Source organism: Monodelphis domestica, chromosome 4 (genome assembly GCF_027887165.1).
Source record: "Monodelphis domestica isolate mMonDom1 chromosome 4, mMonDom1.pri, whole genome shotgun sequence".
Lineage (NCBI taxonomy): Eukaryota > Metazoa > Chordata > Mammalia > Didelphimorphia > Didelphidae > Monodelphis > Monodelphis domestica.
The window spans coordinates 369,379,564-369,399,462 of NC_077230.1; the positions used below are offsets into that span (position 1 = coordinate 369,379,564).

At 39.1% G+C, this 19,899-nt stretch overlaps 1 protein-coding gene across 6 annotated transcripts; it reads left to right on the forward strand.

Annotated features, from left to right (window-relative positions):
* The first annotated feature begins 108 nt into the window (after positions 1-108).
* RBBP4 (RB binding protein 4, chromatin remodeling factor) lies at positions 109-19,245 on the forward strand. Of its 6 annotated transcripts, none has more exons than XM_001366455.5 (12): positions 109-544; positions 2,024-2,171; positions 4,882-5,027; positions 12,360-12,533; positions 12,949-13,064; positions 13,192-13,352; positions 13,455-13,581; positions 13,784-13,861; positions 16,803-16,879; positions 16,980-17,037; positions 17,119-17,229; positions 18,133-19,245. In XM_001366455.5, the coding sequence occupies exons 1-12, from the start codon at positions 223-225 to the stop codon at positions 18,196-18,198; spliced, it is 1,584 nt and encodes a 527-aa protein (XP_001366492.4). In that variant the 5' UTR covers positions 109-222; the 3' UTR covers positions 18,199-19,245. The 6 variants fall into 6 exon arrangements, with proteins under 6 accessions (XP_001366492.4, XP_007492956.2, XP_056651265.1 ...); XM_007492894.3 differs by having other exon boundaries at positions 310-544; positions 2,027-2,171; XM_056795287.1 differs by having other exon boundaries at positions 364-544; positions 12,339-12,533.
* Positions 19,246-19,899: the final 654 nt, after the last annotated feature.

Consider the following 19,899-nt stretch of genomic DNA (forward strand, 5'->3'; position numbering starts at 1 on the left):
AGTGAGCTTTGTGGACGTCCACTTTGGAAAATGGCCGCTTCCCAAAGGAGATTTGAGCCTCTCCGTTTTCCAGCTTTCCCCTTTCCCCCCACCCCCTGATGGGTGGTCACATGACCACCAACCGTTTTTCCCGGGCGACCGGGTTGCGCGCGCTCGTTAATCCCCGCAACCCGACCGCGCGGGGAGCGGAGGAGGCGGTGCTAAACCGTGGTGGGGAGGGGGATGCCGGAGCCGGTTCGCGGCGGCGACGCGCTTTCTGATTGGCCATTTCCGGAGCGCCCTCCTCCCCTTCCCCTCCCGTTTCGCTCCGGTCGGTTCCGATTGGCCGGCGTTGGCGCGAAGGTGCGCGGTTCGTGCCACACGCAGGGGCGGCAGGAAACAATAGAGGCCGCGCGCGCGGAGCGAGCGTCCTCGAGCCCTCCCCCGCCCCCCACCCCTTCACCCTCACCCCCCCCATCGCTGCGCCGCGACCCCGGGAGCCCCTGGCCCCTCCGCCCGTCATTCCGTCCGTCAGCTTCTCCGCCCGCCATGGCCGACAAGGAAGGTGAGCGGAGCCAAGGGAGGGAAGGGGGCTGAGCACGGGGGAGGGGGCCTCCGCGGCAGCCCACGCCAGCCCTCCCTGACTCACGGAGGCAGAGGTGTGAGAGAAGTCCTCCCTCCCTGCGGCTCCCGGCCCTCCCCAGTGTTGCGGGAAGCTCATCGTCCCGCAGGCCTTTTCGCCTCCTCTACGTGTCTATTCCCAGGAAGGAGGCCGGGAACCGACGCTGTTCCACCTGGGGCTGGGGGGGGAGGGGTGCACTGGAACGAGATCTGGGCGATAGCGCATTTCATTCCCTGCATTTTACAGTTGGGGAAACTGAGGCCGCTCCCGACTGAGAGACTTGCCCAAGTTCATCGAGGTAGCGAGTAGTAAAGGCAGGATTAGAACACATGCCCATGCCACCGCGGAGCCGGGACTTACCCCGACTCGAAGCGCTGCTTACTCTGCTGGCTATGTGACCTTGGGCAAGTGGCTTAATTTGTAAGGCGCAGGGATAGGACTTGGGGGGGGGGGGTGCAGTGCTGGCGATCTTGGGTTCTAGTGTTTCCTCTTGAGTAGAACGAACTCTCATTCAAGCTTCCCTATCTGCTTCTTTAAATCTCTTTCTAAAATACAGATGTGATTGTGAATCTTACCTTGCCCAAGACTCCAATGTCTCTCCAGTTGCCTCTAGAATTAAAAAAAATAAAACAAGAAAAAATACTTCACTGTGTTTCAGTCTCTTCCACCTACTCCAGCACTTACCTAACCTTTTCAAACATCTTTCAATTTAATCCTTAAGCATCTGTGCTGCAGTCACATTTACCTGTTTGCTGGTCTCTTAATTCTATATTTCGTCTCTTTCATGCTTTTGTGTCAGCTTATGCCTAAAATGTACTTTGCTCAACTAAATATCTTCGAATTCTTGACTTCTTATGAAGTTCTTGCTTCCTATGAGAAGCTTTCATTAAAAAAAAAAGTTTCATTCCGAACACCAAATGAAGTGGACATTTCTGTATCTACATAGTAGAACTGAAAGGTTTTTCCTGTTCTCTTGATGCTCTTTCCAACCTGAAATTATCTCATTAATTATATGCATTATATCCTTGCCCTCCTAGAATGTTAGCTTCCGAAAGATTTTTTTTTAACTTTTGTATCCTTAGTGCTTTCTTGTATTAAATACAAAGTAATATTTGGGTATTTAAACTGGCTCAATTCCTTTTTTTTTTCTTCACTTCTTTGGGCTGCAGTTTACTCTTCTGGAAGAGGGAGGGTTGAATTCAATTTGCAAAAAGTTTTTTCCAGCCATTAAACCTATAAAATGACCCTTGGAGTTAGTTCCTTGCTCTTGTAAAAGGGGAAGATTTGGAGAGCTCATACGTTCTACAAGGGGGGCTGGATATCCCTATCCCCCTCAAGCTGCCCCAGGGTGGGGAAAATGTGTGTGCTTTTTTCAATGTACTTATACCTAGAGGTTAATTCCATTCATTTATTTTTTTTTAGCAGCCTTTGATGATGCTGTAGAAGAACGAGTGATCAACGAGGAGTATAAAATATGGAAAAAAAATACTCCTTTTCTCTATGATTTAGTAATGACCCATGCCTTAGAATGGCCCAGCCTGACTGCACAGTGGCTTCCAGATGTAACAAGGTGATTTGAGTATCTTAATGGTTAAAAGGACTAGGAGTGGCATCAGGATTATAATAAAAATAATAGCTTCTTCATAGGTCTTTAGGTGGTGTAATGGACCAGAGCACCAGACCTGGAATCAGGAGGACCTGAGTTAAAATTTGGCCTCAGCACTTACTAGTTATGTTACTCTGGGCAAGTCATTTAATCCTGTTTGCCTCAGTTTTATCTGTAAAATAAACGGGAGAAGGAAATAGAAAGTCATTCTAGTAACTTTGCTGAGAAAACTCCAAATGGGGTCATGAAGAGTGGGACACATCTACTCAGCAACAACATCTTGACTATTTGCAAAGAACTTTACAAATATTATCACATTAGACCCTCACAGCAAACCTGGGAAGTAGGTACTATTATTTCCATTTTACAGATTAGGAATCTGAAGCAGATACGTGGCTTATCCAGGGTCTGATGCTAGATTTGAACCAGGTCTTTCTGACTCCAGCTCCACCCATCTATTTACTATACCACCTAGGATTTAAGGATATGGTCTGTGATTGTTAGTTTTGTTTTTTTCCAGTTAGGTTCCTATCAATCAAGGGGTAGAGATATGTCCCTCTTCTCCCAATAAATCGGGGAGTGGTATAACAATAGTAAGACTTCCAAGGTGCTTTATGTTTGTTGATTTTATTTGATCTTGACAATAGCCCTATGTGGTAAATTCTTTTCTTATCCCTACTTCATGGAAGAGGAAACTAGGGCTAAGTGAGATTAAATGTAATGTTCTGAGGGTAGGTTCTGCTTCTGTGTCCAGCACTCTATTCCACACTAACCTGATCTAAATTGGTTAGCTATTTATGTATATGTGACTAGTCATTGCTTTGCAGTTCTTGTATGTAGAAAGATATGGGCAAGATAGCTTGGGTAATTGCCCACAAGTTAGCACTACTGTGAACAGTTTGTGAATCTAGAGAAAATACTATGGCTTTTATTTTCTTGGTAAGCTGAGTAGTCACATGAAGGTAGTAGCAAATTGAAGTAGAGTGTAAATGTAAGAACAGTGGATTTGCCAGGTCATTCCCCAGTTGATAAATAGTCAAATAAGTTTGCAGATGAAGAAATCAAAGCTATCAATAATCATGTCTTAAAATGTTCTAAATCCCTCTTGATTAGAGATATGTAAGTTAAAACAACTCTGAGGTACCACTTCACACCTGTCAGAAAGGAAAATGATAAATGTTGGAGGGGATGTGGCAAAAAAATTGGAACACTAATGCACTGTGCTGGTGGAGTTGTGAACTGATCCAACCATTTTAGAGGACAATTTAGAATCATGCCCAAAGGGTTGTAAAAAAATACATATTTTTTGATCCAGTAACACCACTACAAGGTCTGTAGCCCAAAGAGATTTTTTAAAATGGGAAAGGACTTGTTTGTACAAAAATATTTATAGCTGCCCTTTTTGTTGTGACAAAGAATTGGAAACTAAAGGGATGTCCCTCAATTGGGGAATGGCTGAACAAATTGTGGTATATGAGGGTGATGGAATACTATTGTGCTGTAAAGAGTGATAAACAGTATGATATCAAAAAGAGCTGGAAAGACCTTTGTGAACTGATGCAGAATGAAATAAGCAGAACCAGGTAAACATTATACACAGTAACTGCAATATCATGAAACAATCAAATGTGACAGACTTTGCTATTAACAGCAATGCAATGATCCAGGACAATTCTAGGGGACTTATGAAAAAGAATGCTATCCGGCTCCAGAGAAAGAACTGTTGGAATAGGAATGCAGATGAAAACATGATTTTTTACTTTTTTATTTGGGTATATGTGTTGGGGTTTTTGGTTTTATAAGATTATTCACTTTTTAAAAATTATTAATATGGTGTGCTTGTGTATGTGTGTGTGTGTGTGTGTGTGTGTGTGTGTGTGTGTGTGTGTGTGTGTGTGTGTGTGTGTGTGTTTAGGAAGAATTGTGGATTTGTAGTGAGAAGAACCTAATTAAAGTAACCATACTATTTCCTTGTTTGAGACCCATAGGCAAATAAATTAGCTGTATAATTTTCTCATCTATAAAACAAGTAATTGGTCTAAAAAGACCTCCAAGATCCCTTGACAATCTCCAAGGTCCTTTCCAAATCTTAAGTCTGAATAATCTATAAAGCACTTGACCAGGAGGCTTCCATGTACAGAGATAGTGCTTACATTTACCCAGCTTTCAAAAAATATTTCTAGTCTTTATTAGAAGCATAACCACAAAGCTCATTGCCTTTGTCTGTCATCAATATTCTGAGGAAGTAGAGTACCTAAAGTTATAGATCATAAAAATTTTATCTATCTTGTTTCTTTTAGAGCTAATTTAGTTTCTTTTTGAAGAGAATGGTGGAACGAATATTGGACTTGGAATCAGTGTCTTGGTTTCACATTCTGCTTTTTTATACTAGTTATATACTCACAGGCAGTTCATTTAACTTCTATAAGCCTCAGTTTCCTGATCTATAAAATGGGGATGATAGTAGGATTGCCTGGTAGCAATGAAGACCCAGTTACGGTTGTGTAACACCTTTGTAGAGGACTTAGTGAAAACAGTTGCATAATTTTTTCCCCCACCTTAGAGTAGCACATATAAGAATGAAGGCTACAAAGGGTTGGAGTAATCCAGTGCTCAGGGTTAGCTGGATATAATTGGCAATATGATAATTTAGTAACCCAATTTGCTATTGCAGACCCGAAGGGAAAGATTTCAGCATTCATCGACTTGTCCTGGGTACACACACATCTGATGAACAGAATCATCTTGTGATAGCCAGTGTGCAGCTCCCCAATGATGATGCTCAGTTTGATGCCTCTCACTATGACAGTGAAAAAGGAGGTAAGATTCACAGCAATTTTGTTTCTTGAGTTTTTGCAAAGGTGGTGGGAAACATACTTAATAAAAGGGCTACTTTTGTTTAAAACAAGATATGCTAGTTACTCTAGGTTAGGAAAGCAAAATATACTGTATCCATGTTGGTTTACAATGGAGAAAAAAGTGTTAAGTATCTTCACTTTGCTTGACCCTGTTCCTCTATCATAAAACTGACCCCTGCCAATACCAGCCCTGGCATGATAGTGGCAGTTGAGAGAAGGCCATTGAGTTGGAACTATGTTTAGATTGCTTTTGTCTGCTTATGGGTCTGGACTAATGGTAGCATATATTGCATTGTGCAATACATAAATTTTTAAAAATTCTTGAAATTGTTAACCTTGGGACAATCATAAGAAGTAGGCTGGGCAGATAGTGTTAACCCAGTTTTTCAGATGAAAACAATTTGGCCAAGAGAAAATTAGACTTCATCAAAATTTAAAAATGCCCGAATCAGAAAATAACTTAGATATCTTGACTTCCATTCAGGGTTCTTTGTGTTAAATGGTGTTGCTAGCAACATGGGAAGGGTTAGTAGGTGTGCAGACAACCTTTTTTACCTCTTTTGAATTTTTTCTATTCATTCAACTTAGGTGTTTATTTTGCCCCTGAGGTGTACAAGGCAATATGCTTTAGTTTTCTTTCCAGTTTATGTTATCAAGCCTCCAACAATAGCGGAGATATGATGGAAATGTGTTTTTGGATAGGATGCCTCTAATGAAATGGTGCAGAAGTGTTGTTGGTGCCATGGATTCATAATCTCTATGACAAAGAACTATTCTGTGTGAAGGAAATTAAGTTTATAAGGCAAGGACAGTGTGCATTCATTAAAAGTCAGCCATTCAGCTATATGATTCTTATTGGTCATAAGATGTTGAGTACTTCTGATGCATTATATTAACACTTTTCCCTTGGAAAAGGAAGAAATTGAATCATTGGCAAAGCATTGAAGATCTTACAAACTCCCTTATCTCTTGTTTGAATAAAATTACTTGTTGAATATTTCCTATATAGATGTGTATTAATCATAAGCAGTTCTTTCATCTAAGACATATACTTTCTACTCTAGTTGTTTGCTAGGCATTCTTTTGTCAAAATAATTGTGCAACTAGACTTTTGATTCTTTGGTTAGCAGAGTACTGCCAGGGGCAAAAGGAACTCTGATCAAGGTCTGTGTATGTCTTGATCATGGGCCACTGGCCAAAGCAGGTTTGTTTTCTGATGTGCCTGAAAATTGTTCTAAGTGCATCTTGGCAGTTAACTCTGCCAAATTTGAACTTTTGTAGTCCTGTATGTATTATAACGGCTTAAGTGTTTTTCTGTTTCTCCTAGTTCCTTTTACTTATTCATCTTGCTTTTTTATTCCTTTGTTCCCCCTGGTTTTTGGAATTCTATTCCAGTTTCTCATTGGGGTATGGAAGTTGAGTTCTTGAAAAGTAGGCCATTGTAGTTCAATTCCTAATGGCTTTATATTGAATTATCAAAGGGCCAAATTAGCTAAGTGTGCATTCATTCATTCAATGCTAAGGAAGCATTATTAAGTACCTATTTTGTGTTGGACCTTGGGATTATATAGACAAAATCAGAGAAGTTCTGCCATCAATGAGGTAACATTCTCCTAAGGGAAACGTACACAGACCAATGCGGAACATAAAAGTAATTTTGTCAGAGGGCCAGAAAGGACTTTAGCACATTACAGATAGGCCTCAGATACAAGGTATCACTTGAACTCCCTAAGTCTTGAGAGTAGCTAGAGAGTAGAAAGTGAGGAGGGAGAGAATATTGCAGTCATGGAGAACAGCCTGGAAAACAGACTCAGAGAAGGGAGGTGGGATGCCATGTACAGGAAACAGTGAGAAGACCTGTTTGGCTGGAACATAGGGTGTGTGAAAGGGAATGATGTGTAGTAAGCCTGAGCCAGCCAGAAGGCAAAGGGCTTTAAATGCCAAACAGGACTTTCTGTTTTATCCCTGAGGCAAGAGGGAGCAATGGAAACTTTGTAAGTAGGAGAATGACATAGTAGGACTGAAGGATGGGTTAGAGAGGAAAGAAACTGAAGTCAGAAAGACCAGACAGGAGGCGTTTAAAATAGTACAGTGAAGAATCCCTGAACTAGTTTGGTAGTTCTGAGTGGAAAGAAGGGCATGGATGAAAGGCATTGATTGGAGAGGTAGAATTGGCAAGACGTGGCAACTAATTGGATGTTGGTACCTGAGGGAGAGCAGAGGATGACCAACATTATTAACCTGGTGATTAGGTTAATGGTACCTTCGAAGGATAGAGGGAATTTAGGAAGAAGGAAGGGCAAAATCTTCAGCAGAACTTTGGCCACCATAGGATGAGTATTTGGAGGCAGGCTGTAGCTTACATTCATAAGAACTATTGAAATAGTGTGGAGGACTCATAATCTGCTATGGTAAAGGGAGTATACATGCTGATGAAATCATGTGTCTTTAAAACACACGTGTGTGTGTGCACACATACACACTGAAGTGTTCTGGGTTATTGGGGGTTTTTTTGCCAATGTGTGGGGTTTTTTGGTCAGTTTTAGCTTTTCTATTTCATTAAAAATTTTAAACTAAATACTATTTAGAGCCTTGTAAAGCTAGAAGGGTAACGTGTGTTTTACTGGTAACAGAACAAAATCTTTAGCTTTCAGTGGTAGTTTAGGCTACCATTAAAGTTGGTGAGATTTTTAGGATAAGCTTGAGGCTTAAAAGAGAGGAAACTGATTCTCATTGTCCTTATGGTCTTAAGCAGGTTATCCTGGCAGTGAAGATACCTTGGTGGTTCTGGTTGAGGTTTCCTTACAATTAGTCTAGCTTATTAGAGAGCACTAAGGAGGGTAGCTCCTTACCATCATCTAAACCAGTGATGGACCTTTTGGGGACCATGTGCCATGCCCCGCCCCTTGCCTGCAATGTCCCACCTACCCCTGCATTGAGGGCAGGGCAGGGCTTCAGGCTGGCTGTCCAAGGTGGATGGGGTGGGGCAGGCTGGCCTAGATAAGCCCCTGAGAGGCTAGAAGTGAAGGCTAGAATGTCCCACCCCCTGTGTTTGGGAGCAGGGCCAGGCTCCTTGCAGGCCTAATCAGGGGCCTGCCCGTTCTCACAGAGAGGTCTCTGTGTGCCATCTTTGGCATGCATGTCTTTAGGTTCGCCATTATGGTTCTAGAATAACCAGTTGAAGTCTTCTGTTCTCTCTCCAAGGTCCTGTAATTGATTAATGGGGGATAGAATGATTGGTCAAAGCCTGCTTGATCACTTTTCAATTTCAGGTAAATGGTAGCAAGCAGTTGTTTAAAATGTGAAAGCAATGAAAATGTGAAGACGGGCTGAAGTTCTACTTCTGTCATAAAATAGAATGCCTGTGTTTGTATTGAAAGCTGCCTGGGTGCACAATAAAATAATATAAACTGAAAATAGTGTATATGAGCTTAGGTGGAAATTTTCAGACCAGATAAAGTGTACCTTTCCAGATATGAACCATTTCCCTTTTTTGACATCATGATTTTAGGTCATCATCTAGTGTTCTCTTGATTATTTAGTTAGTAAACTAATAATAAATTTTGAAGAAAACCCCAAAAAATTGCATAATTGACACTTGAGTAGAATTCAAAATGCATTGGTACTAATTATTTTTAAGATATTATGAATATGTAAGAACTTTCCTTAAGGGAGAGCTGGAAGCAAAATGGTAATATAAGAATCTTAAGGTTTCTGAGCAATAGTTATTTTGCTTTAGCTTCCTATGGAACAGTAGTTCTGTTTTTAAGCACTCTGACCCTCTCAACTTAATGTCATTCTACAGGTGTTCTCCATAATGCAGAAAATCATAGTATGCCCTCCAGGGCCTTTCTTCCAAGAAGTAGCTGTGATGTGACTACAGTATATAAATTATCCATTCCCCTACTATTTGGTAGCTTTTGGAGTGTGTATCCCTTTGTATGATCCATGTTAGAATAATGAAGTTTTGGCCAATAACCTCCATCCTGGCTCCTGTAATCATTGACTGGAGTAGGAGATGAGGAATGGTTCTTGTTTTCAGTGTCCTCTACAAAGGATGATGTCAAATTCAAAGAGAAAGGATCCCTCCAGCACTAGCATTTTGACTTAGAAAACTACAAATTAATGTTATCTATGTTGTACTATATTTTTATTTTGTCATTTTAAAATTTCTTTTTATTTTGTCATTGTCAAGTATTTCCCCATTACATTGTAATCTGGTTAAGTTTTGGAGAAGTGAGTGACACTTCTGTTTACATCTTGACCTTTGAGAATTGTAGAAGCAACCAGAATCATGAGGGGTATGAGGGGAGCCTGTAGTTTTTGGAGATTGTACAGTATCTACTGTCTTTAATTGGAGAGGTTTTTAGCACTGAAGGTTTTGAAATGCAAGTCATATATTGCCTAATGACAAGCACTGCCACTGTTGTAGTCTTGAGCTGTTGTCATTGTTTCAGTATGTTATGTTTTTGTTTTATTGCCCCAGCTAACTTCCTCAGTGTAGGTATCTTGTATAGGTATGCTGCATTCTATCACTACAAGTCCTAGCAGAACATTGAACAGAATAGGTACTTAGTGAGAGAATGAGTTTGGAATTGTGGGAGTCAGGAAGATCTGGGTTGGAATTTTTGTTCCAGTGCACATTAACTTTGTGACTTAAGCAAATTGCTTAATTTGTCTCAGTTTTCTCCTCTATAAAATAGGAATAGTATACTCCTGTAATTTCTCCTTCATAGATTTATGCAGATCTAATGTGATAATGTATATAAAGTGATTTGTAAACTTTCAAGCATTATAAAATGTGAAATTATCTGGGTTGCATGTATTTTTTTAAAATTTGGTTTGATATCTATATAACAGAATAAAGGTATCTCTTCCACATCACAAGGGCACAGTGCCCCCATGATCTGAAAAATCCACATAAAATTTTTTGGCCCTTTATACCAGAAAAGTCTGAATTTTTTCTTTCATGGAGCATTTGCAGCACCAAGATATGAGTTAAGTATTTGGTCTTAGGTTATATGTAGGTCAATGTTAAGTAAAAATGAGTTTCTCAAGTTTTTCAGTGTCATCTGCTGACTTTCACATGTCATCTACAGCTTCTACAAAACTCACCAAACTTTAGTTTTTTATATTGAAACCACAATGGAGAAAGTTGTGTGATGTGGAGGGATTACCTGTACTCTAGGCCTGGGCTCTCAATTTTTTCAGTTTCTTGATTGAGGAAATTGGGTTAAGTTTTCTGAATTCTATAGATTCGGAATTGGGTATGATCCTTTTGCCTAAAGATTTCTTATACAAATGACTATCTTTGATGCCTACTCAAAATTTTTAAGATACTTTTGCTGAGTTAACTGTATGGTTTAAACATCAATATTTTGTAGTAAGATATTTTAAATAGTATCAGGCAATAAAATTTGCATTGTAGGCTAATTTCCCAAAATTGTATGAGGTAGCATGTATGTGTCTCATTCTGCTGCCTGTGTACAATTGGACTTTACACAATAACATGAAAAGAATTCCTCTGCATCCATCTGCTTTGCTCAGAGAGGCAGTAAGCCTGGCCTAACCTTGTGTGAGGATGTGTATGCATGGGTATTAAAGGTGTGTGCTTGTCCCAAAATTCATTTGCCATAGATGGTCTCCCCAATATGTTAGAGGCCATCCTCTGGTCTTATAGAGAGAAATATTCTTCCTCTTCAAAAGATAATTTACTGGGGGCAGCTGGGTAGCTCAGTGAATTGAGAGCTAGCCCTAGAGACGGGAGGTCCTAGGTTCAAATCTGGCCTCAGACACTTCCCAGCTGTGTGACCCTGGGCAAGTCACTTGACCCCTATTGCCTACCCTTACCACTCTTCTGCCTTGGAGCCAATACACAGTATTGACTCCAAGACGGAAGGTAAGGGTTTAAAAAAAAAAAAGATAATTTACTGATATCTTTTGAGGTATTTTTACATCATCAGAATTTGTTTCAGTATTCCCTTTGCACCCTTTCTGTGAACAATTCTATAATAAACTATTTTTAAAGAGGAAAATTTTAAGTATACCTGATTGATACATCAAAAAAAAATCTAAAAATACATGTAATGCATTATACTTGTACACTTCTGCCTCCTTGGAATGATGTGGGATGGGGGATCTTCACAACATTCACTTTTGATAATTCTATAGTGGTCATTCTTTCCCTTTATGTTGCTGTTGGGTATATTGTGTATTTGCCATTTTTTCTATGTACAATAAAATTCTATTACATTCTTGCATCATAGTTTGTTTAAGCCATTCCACAGTGGAAGTACTACTTCTTATTTTCCCCTTTTGGCTTTTTTACTATTATATGAGAGAATGCATAGATAAGTTCTGTTCCATGGTAGTGAGTTCAGAGATGGATTGAAGTATATTGATTGGGTCATGTTTATGTTTTCACTTAATAGCTGGAAAACTTTGGCTCTGGGATCAAAAGCAAATTTGGTTAACCCTATTCTCTCCCCCCATTACCTTCCATCTTAGAATCAATACTATGGATTGGTTTCAAGGCAAAAGAATGGTGAAAACTAGGCAATTGGGGTTAAGCAATTTGCCCAGGGACATAGCCAGGAAGTATCTGAGGCCAGAGTTTGAACCAAGGTTTTCCTGGCTGCAGGTCGGCCCTCTGTCTGTCCCTTAGGAAGAAAAAAGAAAAGTATAGCAGTGTTTTTATTTTTGTAATTTGATGTATGATTAGAATTTCAAACAGAAAGCACAAATTGAAATTCAAGATAATCAGAAAATTGGAATTATTGGGAGAAGTCGTGTGTTTTATATATATTTTTATATGTGCGTGTATGTATGTATATGGTGTGTGTGTGTGTGTGCGCGCGCGCGTGTGTGTGTGTGTTAACCCTTACATAGCTAGAAGTATCTGAGGCCAGATTTAAACCCAGGACCCTCCTGTCTCCAGTCCTGGCTCTATCCACTGTGTCTAACTGACCCCTGAAAGTAATAATTTTTAATAGCAATTCTTATATGCCCAGCATTCTTTAGATTTAATATCTTACAATAATAATACCTAATATTTCTCTAGTGGTTCACAACTTTTCATGAATGTTTTCATGTGATTTCTTAAGTGCCTTTTTGTAGTAAAATTTATAGTATTGATATCCTTGATTTTTAATGATTAATTTTCCACATTTAACAATAAGATTTTTCTGAATATTTCTAGCATAATACTGGCACTTTGCTGATATCCTTGATTAGCATATGTATGCTATTTCTTCTTACTTTGACATCCTCCTAGTAGTTTTTCTTGTGTTTACAGAATTTGGAGGCTTTGGCTCAGTTAGCGGGAAAATTGAAATTGAAATCAAGATTAACCATGAAGGAGAAGTGAACAGGGCACGTTATATGCCCCAGAATCCTTGCATCATTGCAACAAAGACTCCATCCAGTGATGTCCTTGTTTTTGACTATACCAAGCACCCTTCAAAGCCAGGTATATACTCTTTTCCATATAGACACACTTGTGCGTTCAACTGGGAGAGAAATGCCTAGTGGCAAAGGAAAATTCTCCAAATAATGAATCACTATGGGATTATGTTGCTCCTTTCAATCTAGCCTAATTGCTAATTATTTTTTTTGCATGATTTAGCATCTTGTATTCAGTGTGTGGGTAGAGATTCTTCCCTTCTGTTTAAAAAAGTATCTTCTAGAGTTGGAAGGACTTGATAATTTCCATTACATATGCATTTCATATTTGGTCTGGGTGTTCTTCAACCAAAATAGAGAGAATGATAGTAATTCCATTAGAATATAAACTTAATGGGAAGCTCTCTTAAAAATAATGAGCTTCTTGACCATGGTGATTTTGCTTAAAGTGACAATAGACTAATTTCTCTATCCCTTTGCAGACCCTTCTGGGGAGTGTAATCCAGACTTGCGCCTCCGTGGACATCAAAAAGAGGGCTATGGGTTGTCGTGGAACCCAAATCTCAGTGGACACTTGCTTAGTGCATCAGATGATCATGTAAGTATCTTCCCTGCCCCAGGAAGCTTCCTGTAGTGAGCCACTGGGATTAATCATTTGGGTTTTTATGAGGAGTGTGGGTGGTGGTGAGGTCCCTTCTATCTAAAAGTTTGTTTTACTTTTTAAGACCATCTGCTTGTGGGACATCAGTGCTGTTCCAAAGGAAGGCAAAGTAGTGGATGCAAAGACCATATTCACAGGACACACAGCAGTAGTCGAAGATGTTTCTTGGCACCTCCTCCATGAATCTCTCTTTGGATCAGTTGCTGATGATCAGAAACTTATGATGTAAATAGATTTTTTTCATTTACTCTCATTTAAATAACTTAGACTTAAATTAGGTGATCTTAAACTTGTTGTTTTGTTCTTGTTTCTTCCCTCTGGCTCTAGCTGGGACACACGGTCAAATAATACTTCTAAACCAAGCCACTCAGTGGATGCCCACACTGCTGAAGTAAATTGTCTTTCTTTTAATCCTTATAGTGAGTTCATTCTTGCCACAGGATCAGCTGATAAGGTAAGATGTGGGGTTTTTTGTTATTGTTTTTTAATTTTTCCTACCTAAATTCAAAGAATGAATTCTTCCAAATTTCCCTGTGTTGAATAAATAGGCGTTTAGATATTTAGGGAATGCAGACTTTTTTGGTTTTGTGTTTGTCTCCTCTCCTCCCCCTTTTTGTGAAATTATTTCTTTGCTTTTTTTTTTTTAATATATCTAGACAGTTGCATTGTGGGATCTTAGAAATCTGAAATTGAAGTTGCATTCCTTTGAGTCACATAAGGATGAAATATTCCAGGTAAGAACAATCACTTTACTACTGGGGATCTTTCCTGGATTTTAGGTAACAAAAGTAGATCTATCTTCTGATTCCAACTTTGCATAACAAAATGTGTTCTCAAGGGAAATTTTCCACTTGTGAACGAGAGTCGTATTCTCTTATCCCACATAAATAAACCTGCAGAGGGCTTTCCTGGGGAGCTTTGTTACTTTAGTTCCCTGTTAAAGTGTTTTGAAAAGGCAAAGCTCTGGTTTAGTTCTACAAAGTCTTGCTGTTGATTCATTGTGATGAAGAGATTACCAAAGGTTTTGTTTTGTTTTTTAAAACCCTTATCTTCTGTCTTAGAATAAATACTATGTATTTGTAGGCAAAAGAGTGGTAAAGGCAATTGGGGTCAAGTGGCTTGCTAGGGTCACATAGCTATGAAGCATCTGAGGCCCAAATTTGAACCCCAGGTCCTCCAGATCCTAGACCTGGCTCTCCATCCACTCAGCCACTTACCTGCCCCCTACAGTGACTCTTATAAGACAGACTGCTAACCTCTAGAGAAGTCAAAGTCTGTGTCATGAAGGATTATTTAAAACCAGTGAGATGACAGGTTCTTGAAATGGTGTTGGGTCAGATTTGGATGCTTGCATTTGTATTGGAATTAGTTATGCTCTTTTTGTTTTGAAGTTGTTGTTTATAAGCAGTAGAAGTGATTATAATTTCTCAAAAGGCTTTTTTCCTCAGGGATAGGGCTTTGGCTTAATTGTTATTTCCTGTGGAACTACCCAAGGGAAAAGAGCAAAGGAGGAAGCTGTTGAATAAATCCAGATGTGAAGTGATGGCTAGAGATTCGAACCCATTTGGATAAATAAACATTAATTGCTATATAAATATAAATTATTAATGGCTGTAGACAGAGGTTGAAACATTTGAAGCAAGTCAGATGTGGCCTCTAGCCTCACACTTTTCTTAGCCTGGAGAGGATAAAACCAGCCTATTGTTGAGAAAAGAATGCTGGAGAAGCCAAGTTTCATTTCTAACTAATACTGCAGGGCAGTTACAGAGCAGAAACAGAGGGAAAATGAATAAAAACAGATAACCTAGAAAAATAAAATGAAGAAATAGCAAAGAATTTTTGTGCCGATTCATGTGGCACATGTAATCAGTCATTTAATCCCTGAGTTTCCTATTTTCTTTTAAAATGAGGATGATGCCTGTAGTACCCATTTCTCAGAATTGTTGAGATACTGTGTATAAAGCACTTTTTAAAGTAAATTAAAGTCTAGTTCTCAGAGCAATACTGATCAATAGTCCATAAACATGTTTGGATCATAGATTTAGAACTAGAAAAAAGGGCCTTAGAAATTACCTAGACCAACTCTTTTTTTTTCTTTTTTTCTTTTATTTGATTGAGGAAACCTAAGGCTTGTGAACATGAAGGGATTTGCCCCAAAATACGCAGGTAGCGAGTAATAAATGATCAAACCCAAGTCTTTTGACTCCAACTCCATTATTCTTATTACCATAATGTCTAATGTCATTGTGCACATAAAACAACAATAACTTGTAATAGTTCATTCACTATTGCCTACTGTTAAGGTTTTAGGATCATTTGCCTATGAATTAGTCCCATGATGCCTGTCCAATTTATATTTACCATTCTTTTTTAAGTCCATAACCTAGTATAGTGAGTGAATTCTTTTCCGAGCCATTAAACCTGCTTTTCTACCCTTCCATCAAGTGCCAGATGAAGCCCTACTCCTTCATGAAGCATTTTTTAACAACTCCAGCCCTCATTATTTTCCATAAATTATAGTTGTAAGACTAATAGAACACAGAGTAGCCATTTGGTCTATTTTTTTTTTTTAACAAAGAAAATTATATAGACTAAAACACAAGACCTCTGATGTGTTTTTGAATGTAAAAATACTTTTTGTCTTTCTGTAGATCCCATGTTTTTATTTTTTATTTTTTAAGACCTTTCACCTTAGAATCAATACTATGTATTGGTTCCAAGGCAGTGGCAATGATGGTTGAATGACTTGCCTGGGGTCACACAGCTAGGAAGTATTTACAGTCAAGTTTGAATCCAGGACCTCCAGGCCTGGCCCTTAATCCACTGCCCCCTACATTCATGTTTTTAGCTGGTGGGTTTTTTTTTTTTTTTTGGCCACCAAAACAGATCACAGGTCATCCAGCTAGGAGTTCTTTTCCCTCTTCAAGTTTTTCTTGGCATTTTATTTTAATTTCTCCTTTTTATTAACATCCTTTCTCTTATATATCTTAGCTTGATTTCATTTTTGTATCTTCAACATGTGGCATAGATTTGGATTTTAGTGTTTAATAAAAACTTGTTAAAGAACAAAGGAAGTAGTGTACTATAAGACTGGAAAAAGGTATATGGGGAAGGACTTCAAATGTCTTGAGTGATAGCAAGAACACTTGAATTTTGGAGTTAGGTCTGAGTTCAAATCTCACTTCTACCACTTTGCTACCCATGTCACTTTGGATAAGTTACTTTACCACTTAGGCTTTCATTCCCCCTTCCTTTTCCCTCATGCACAGTGAGGAGGGGCAGCTAGGTGGCTCTGTGGATAGACTGCCAGGCCTGAATTCAAATCTGGCCTCTGACACTTACTAGCTTTGTGACCCTGGGCAAGTCTCTTAACCCTGTTTGCCTCAGTTCCTCAGCTGTAAATTGAGCTGGAGAAGGAAATGGCAAACCATTCCAATATCTTTACCAATTGGAGTCCCAAAGAGTTGGACATGCCTGAGACATCTTAACAAAAACAGTGAAGATTAGACTAGATGTCCCTTAAGGTACCTTATAACTCCAAAATCCTGACCAAATTTAATCATCTCTATTATTCTATTTAAAAGATATTTAGAAAACTTGAGAGTTTATTGTTTTTTTTTTCACTACCAAGTTTCTATTCCTTACCGTTTCTATTTCCTGTATGCCTCATTTCAGGTTCAGTGGTCTCCTCACAATGAAACTATCTTGGCTTCCAGCGGCACTGACCGAAGGCTGAACGTCTGGGACTTGAGGTACATCATTTGGATTACTTCGGTTTGTGCTATTCACGTGGATTTCCAATTACATGTCTATGTGATATGAAGCTTGTTCTGATTTGTTTTCTTCCTCCAGTAAAATTGGAGAGGAGCAGTCCCCAGAAGATGCAGAAGATGGCCCACCAGAATTGTTGGTAGGTTTCTGAAGTTGAAGTACTCTGAACTAGTCATTAACTGGGCTTTTGCTTTTAACATCTTGTTTTCCTTCTCTTCAGTTTATTCATGGTGGTCACACTGCCAAAATATCTGATTTCTCCTGGAACCCAAATGAACCATGGGTTATTTGTTCTGTATCAGAAGACAATATCATGCAAGTCTGGCAAATGGTGAGTGTTTTCCTTTCATTCTCTTGGTCATAGGGTGGGAAGAGAGGAGTCAGGTAGGTTGGCAGGGTAAGTGAGCTAAGTCTCTATTTGTCTTTTTGAAAACCTTTATCACTTACCTGTCCAGTAGCTAGAGGCAGAAAGCCTGGAATATTAGACTTGTTTTCCAGGCACCAACAAACTTTGTGGTCTTGGCAGAGTTTTTAATGCCTCAGTCTGAAAAGACTGGACTAATGAAAATATTGCTGACAAACCTTTAGTATATGGAAAACATTGTTGTAGTAGTAAACACTCTAAATTGAAGTGCCTTTTATTGAATATATTGAAAAACTATTGAGTAGTGAAATAAAACTCCTGTCTTTGCAGGGTGTAGATTATGGCCCCAGTTAAGTGGTCTGTAATTATGGAATTATGCCTTACTTTATCCAGTCAATGGATCCCTTAAAAGTTGAAGGTTAATCCATTTTGATTATACATGAAATAAGGAGGGTCTCTCAAGTTTAAATTCTTGCCTTCTGTCTTGAGATCAGTACTAATTTTCAATTCCAAAGCAGAAAAGTGATATGGGGTAGGAAATTGGAGTTAAGTGATAGGATTTCGCATTTGAACTTCCCTTCCCCTAGGCTTGGCTCTCTAGCCACTGAGCCACCTAGCTGCCCTGGAGCACAGTATCTTTCTGGGATGCAGATGAGTATCTCCTTGTTTCACCTGCTTTCTAAATTGAGATTTATAGTAATACCTGTAAAAATAAATAGGCTTGAAGGTATTGACTGCCAGTTGAAAACTAGTGAAGCCCATGGTTACAAAAATAACCTGATACATTTCAATGAAAAGCTTGTCTTTGAGAAAAATCTTGTATTCGAATGTCTGTGGTCTGTGTTCTGACTTTTGTTGTTGGTGGTACAGGCTGAGAACATATACAATGATGAAGACCCTGAAGGAAGTGTGGATCCAGAGGGACAGGGGTCCTAGACTTGTCTGCACTGGTGCTGATTTTTAGACTCCCCTTACTTCCCAAACTGAGATTGACAACACTGGTTTTGAGACAGACATGTTTTGTCGAGACATCCTTCTATAGGCACCAGTTAACCCAGACAGCAAGTGATCTCACTCTTAACTGAGGTGAAGGGGGGGGCTTGACTCAGCAGAGCCACACACCCATATTTAATATTTTTTTTCCCCCAAGAACTTTTTATGAGCAAATCCAGCTCAAAAATCTGATTTTAGCCACAGAAAATGGACCATGAGTATTTTTTTCTTCCTAAGCTATAACTGTAAGTTTTTCAGGCTAATTTAACTAAAATTAGAATGGGATAGTATTTCTATCCAAGTGAGGAGTCTGAGCCACTGAGGTATTAGCATTGTAAGATGTCTGAATTGTTTCCCTTGTTTATAGAGAAATTCAGAGACTAAAATTGGCATGGCTAACCTTCTAGGCTACCCTTGGTTTCCTCTGTACCTGGTCAAAATTTCTTAGTGAAAATTTTTTTTGTTGTATTTAATTTTTTTTCCCCTAGTGACTGTTTAGTGTCTCCTTCCGTTTCTCATCTGATGGGGGTAGGGGGGACAAACAGCCATGTGAAATGTTTTATAGCTGTACCTACAAAATATCTTTGTTCACCTTCTCATATAGTTTTGCTCTCTAGTGTATTTCTTGAGCTATGTTTTCATATTATTTCTTTGCTTTCTGTGAATTTTTGTTTTAAACTTGGGACCACCAGGTTACAAAGAAGGTATATGTTCTTACCTGACAGATGTACCCCTGGTAGACTGCACAGTAATCTGAAAACAAAGCAACTGGTAGCTGACATACTTTAAAATTAATTCTGAATGGTATTCTTTCTTTTTTTCCTTTCTTTAAAAAAATTTTTTGAACAAACCCCACACTAACGGAATTAGTCCATGACCACTCGTTTTCTACGACATCTTTTGGGGTAACTTGTCCAACCAGCAGCCTGTTACTGTCCATGACTAACTGTAAGTGCTTATGATGGAATAAATTGTTTTTCTACATAAAAATAGCTGTGGGTTTTTATTTTATACCTAGAGTTCATCAAGGACTAAAATCTGACAGACACAAACTTGGTTTTAGAAAAACACTCAGCTTTTCATGGCTGTAAATGAAGAGACATCAGGCAAAGTATCATCAGGACCTGCATTATTCTGATACAGTTTTGCCATATTTTTGTTTTGAAGTTTATTGCTCATCCTTCCCTAAATAAATACATGGATCTTTAAGAATGTGGCAGAGAGGGGGCAGCTGGGTAGCTCAGTGGATTGAGAGCCAGCCCTAGAGACTGGAGGACCTGGGTTCATATGTGGCCTCAGCCACTTCCTAGCTGTGTGACCCTGGGCAAGTCATTTGACCCCCATTGCCTAGCCCTTACCACTCTTCTGCCTTGGAGCCAATACACAGTAGTGACTCTAAGACAAAGGTAAGGATTTAAAAAAAAAAGTGGGAGAGAGAGAGAGAGCACTCCAGGGGAAAAAAAGGTTAAATTTGATAAAGGAGAGGCTAGCCCTCCTAGAACATTTTGGTTTTTCCCCAATGGGACTTGCGTTTGACAGATATATAATAATAGGCTGTGATGGTCTTAATCTCCAAGACCTTATAATACCAGATAGTATTCCAGATACCTTTGTTTTATTAGCCAAGTGCATCACTTTGTACCA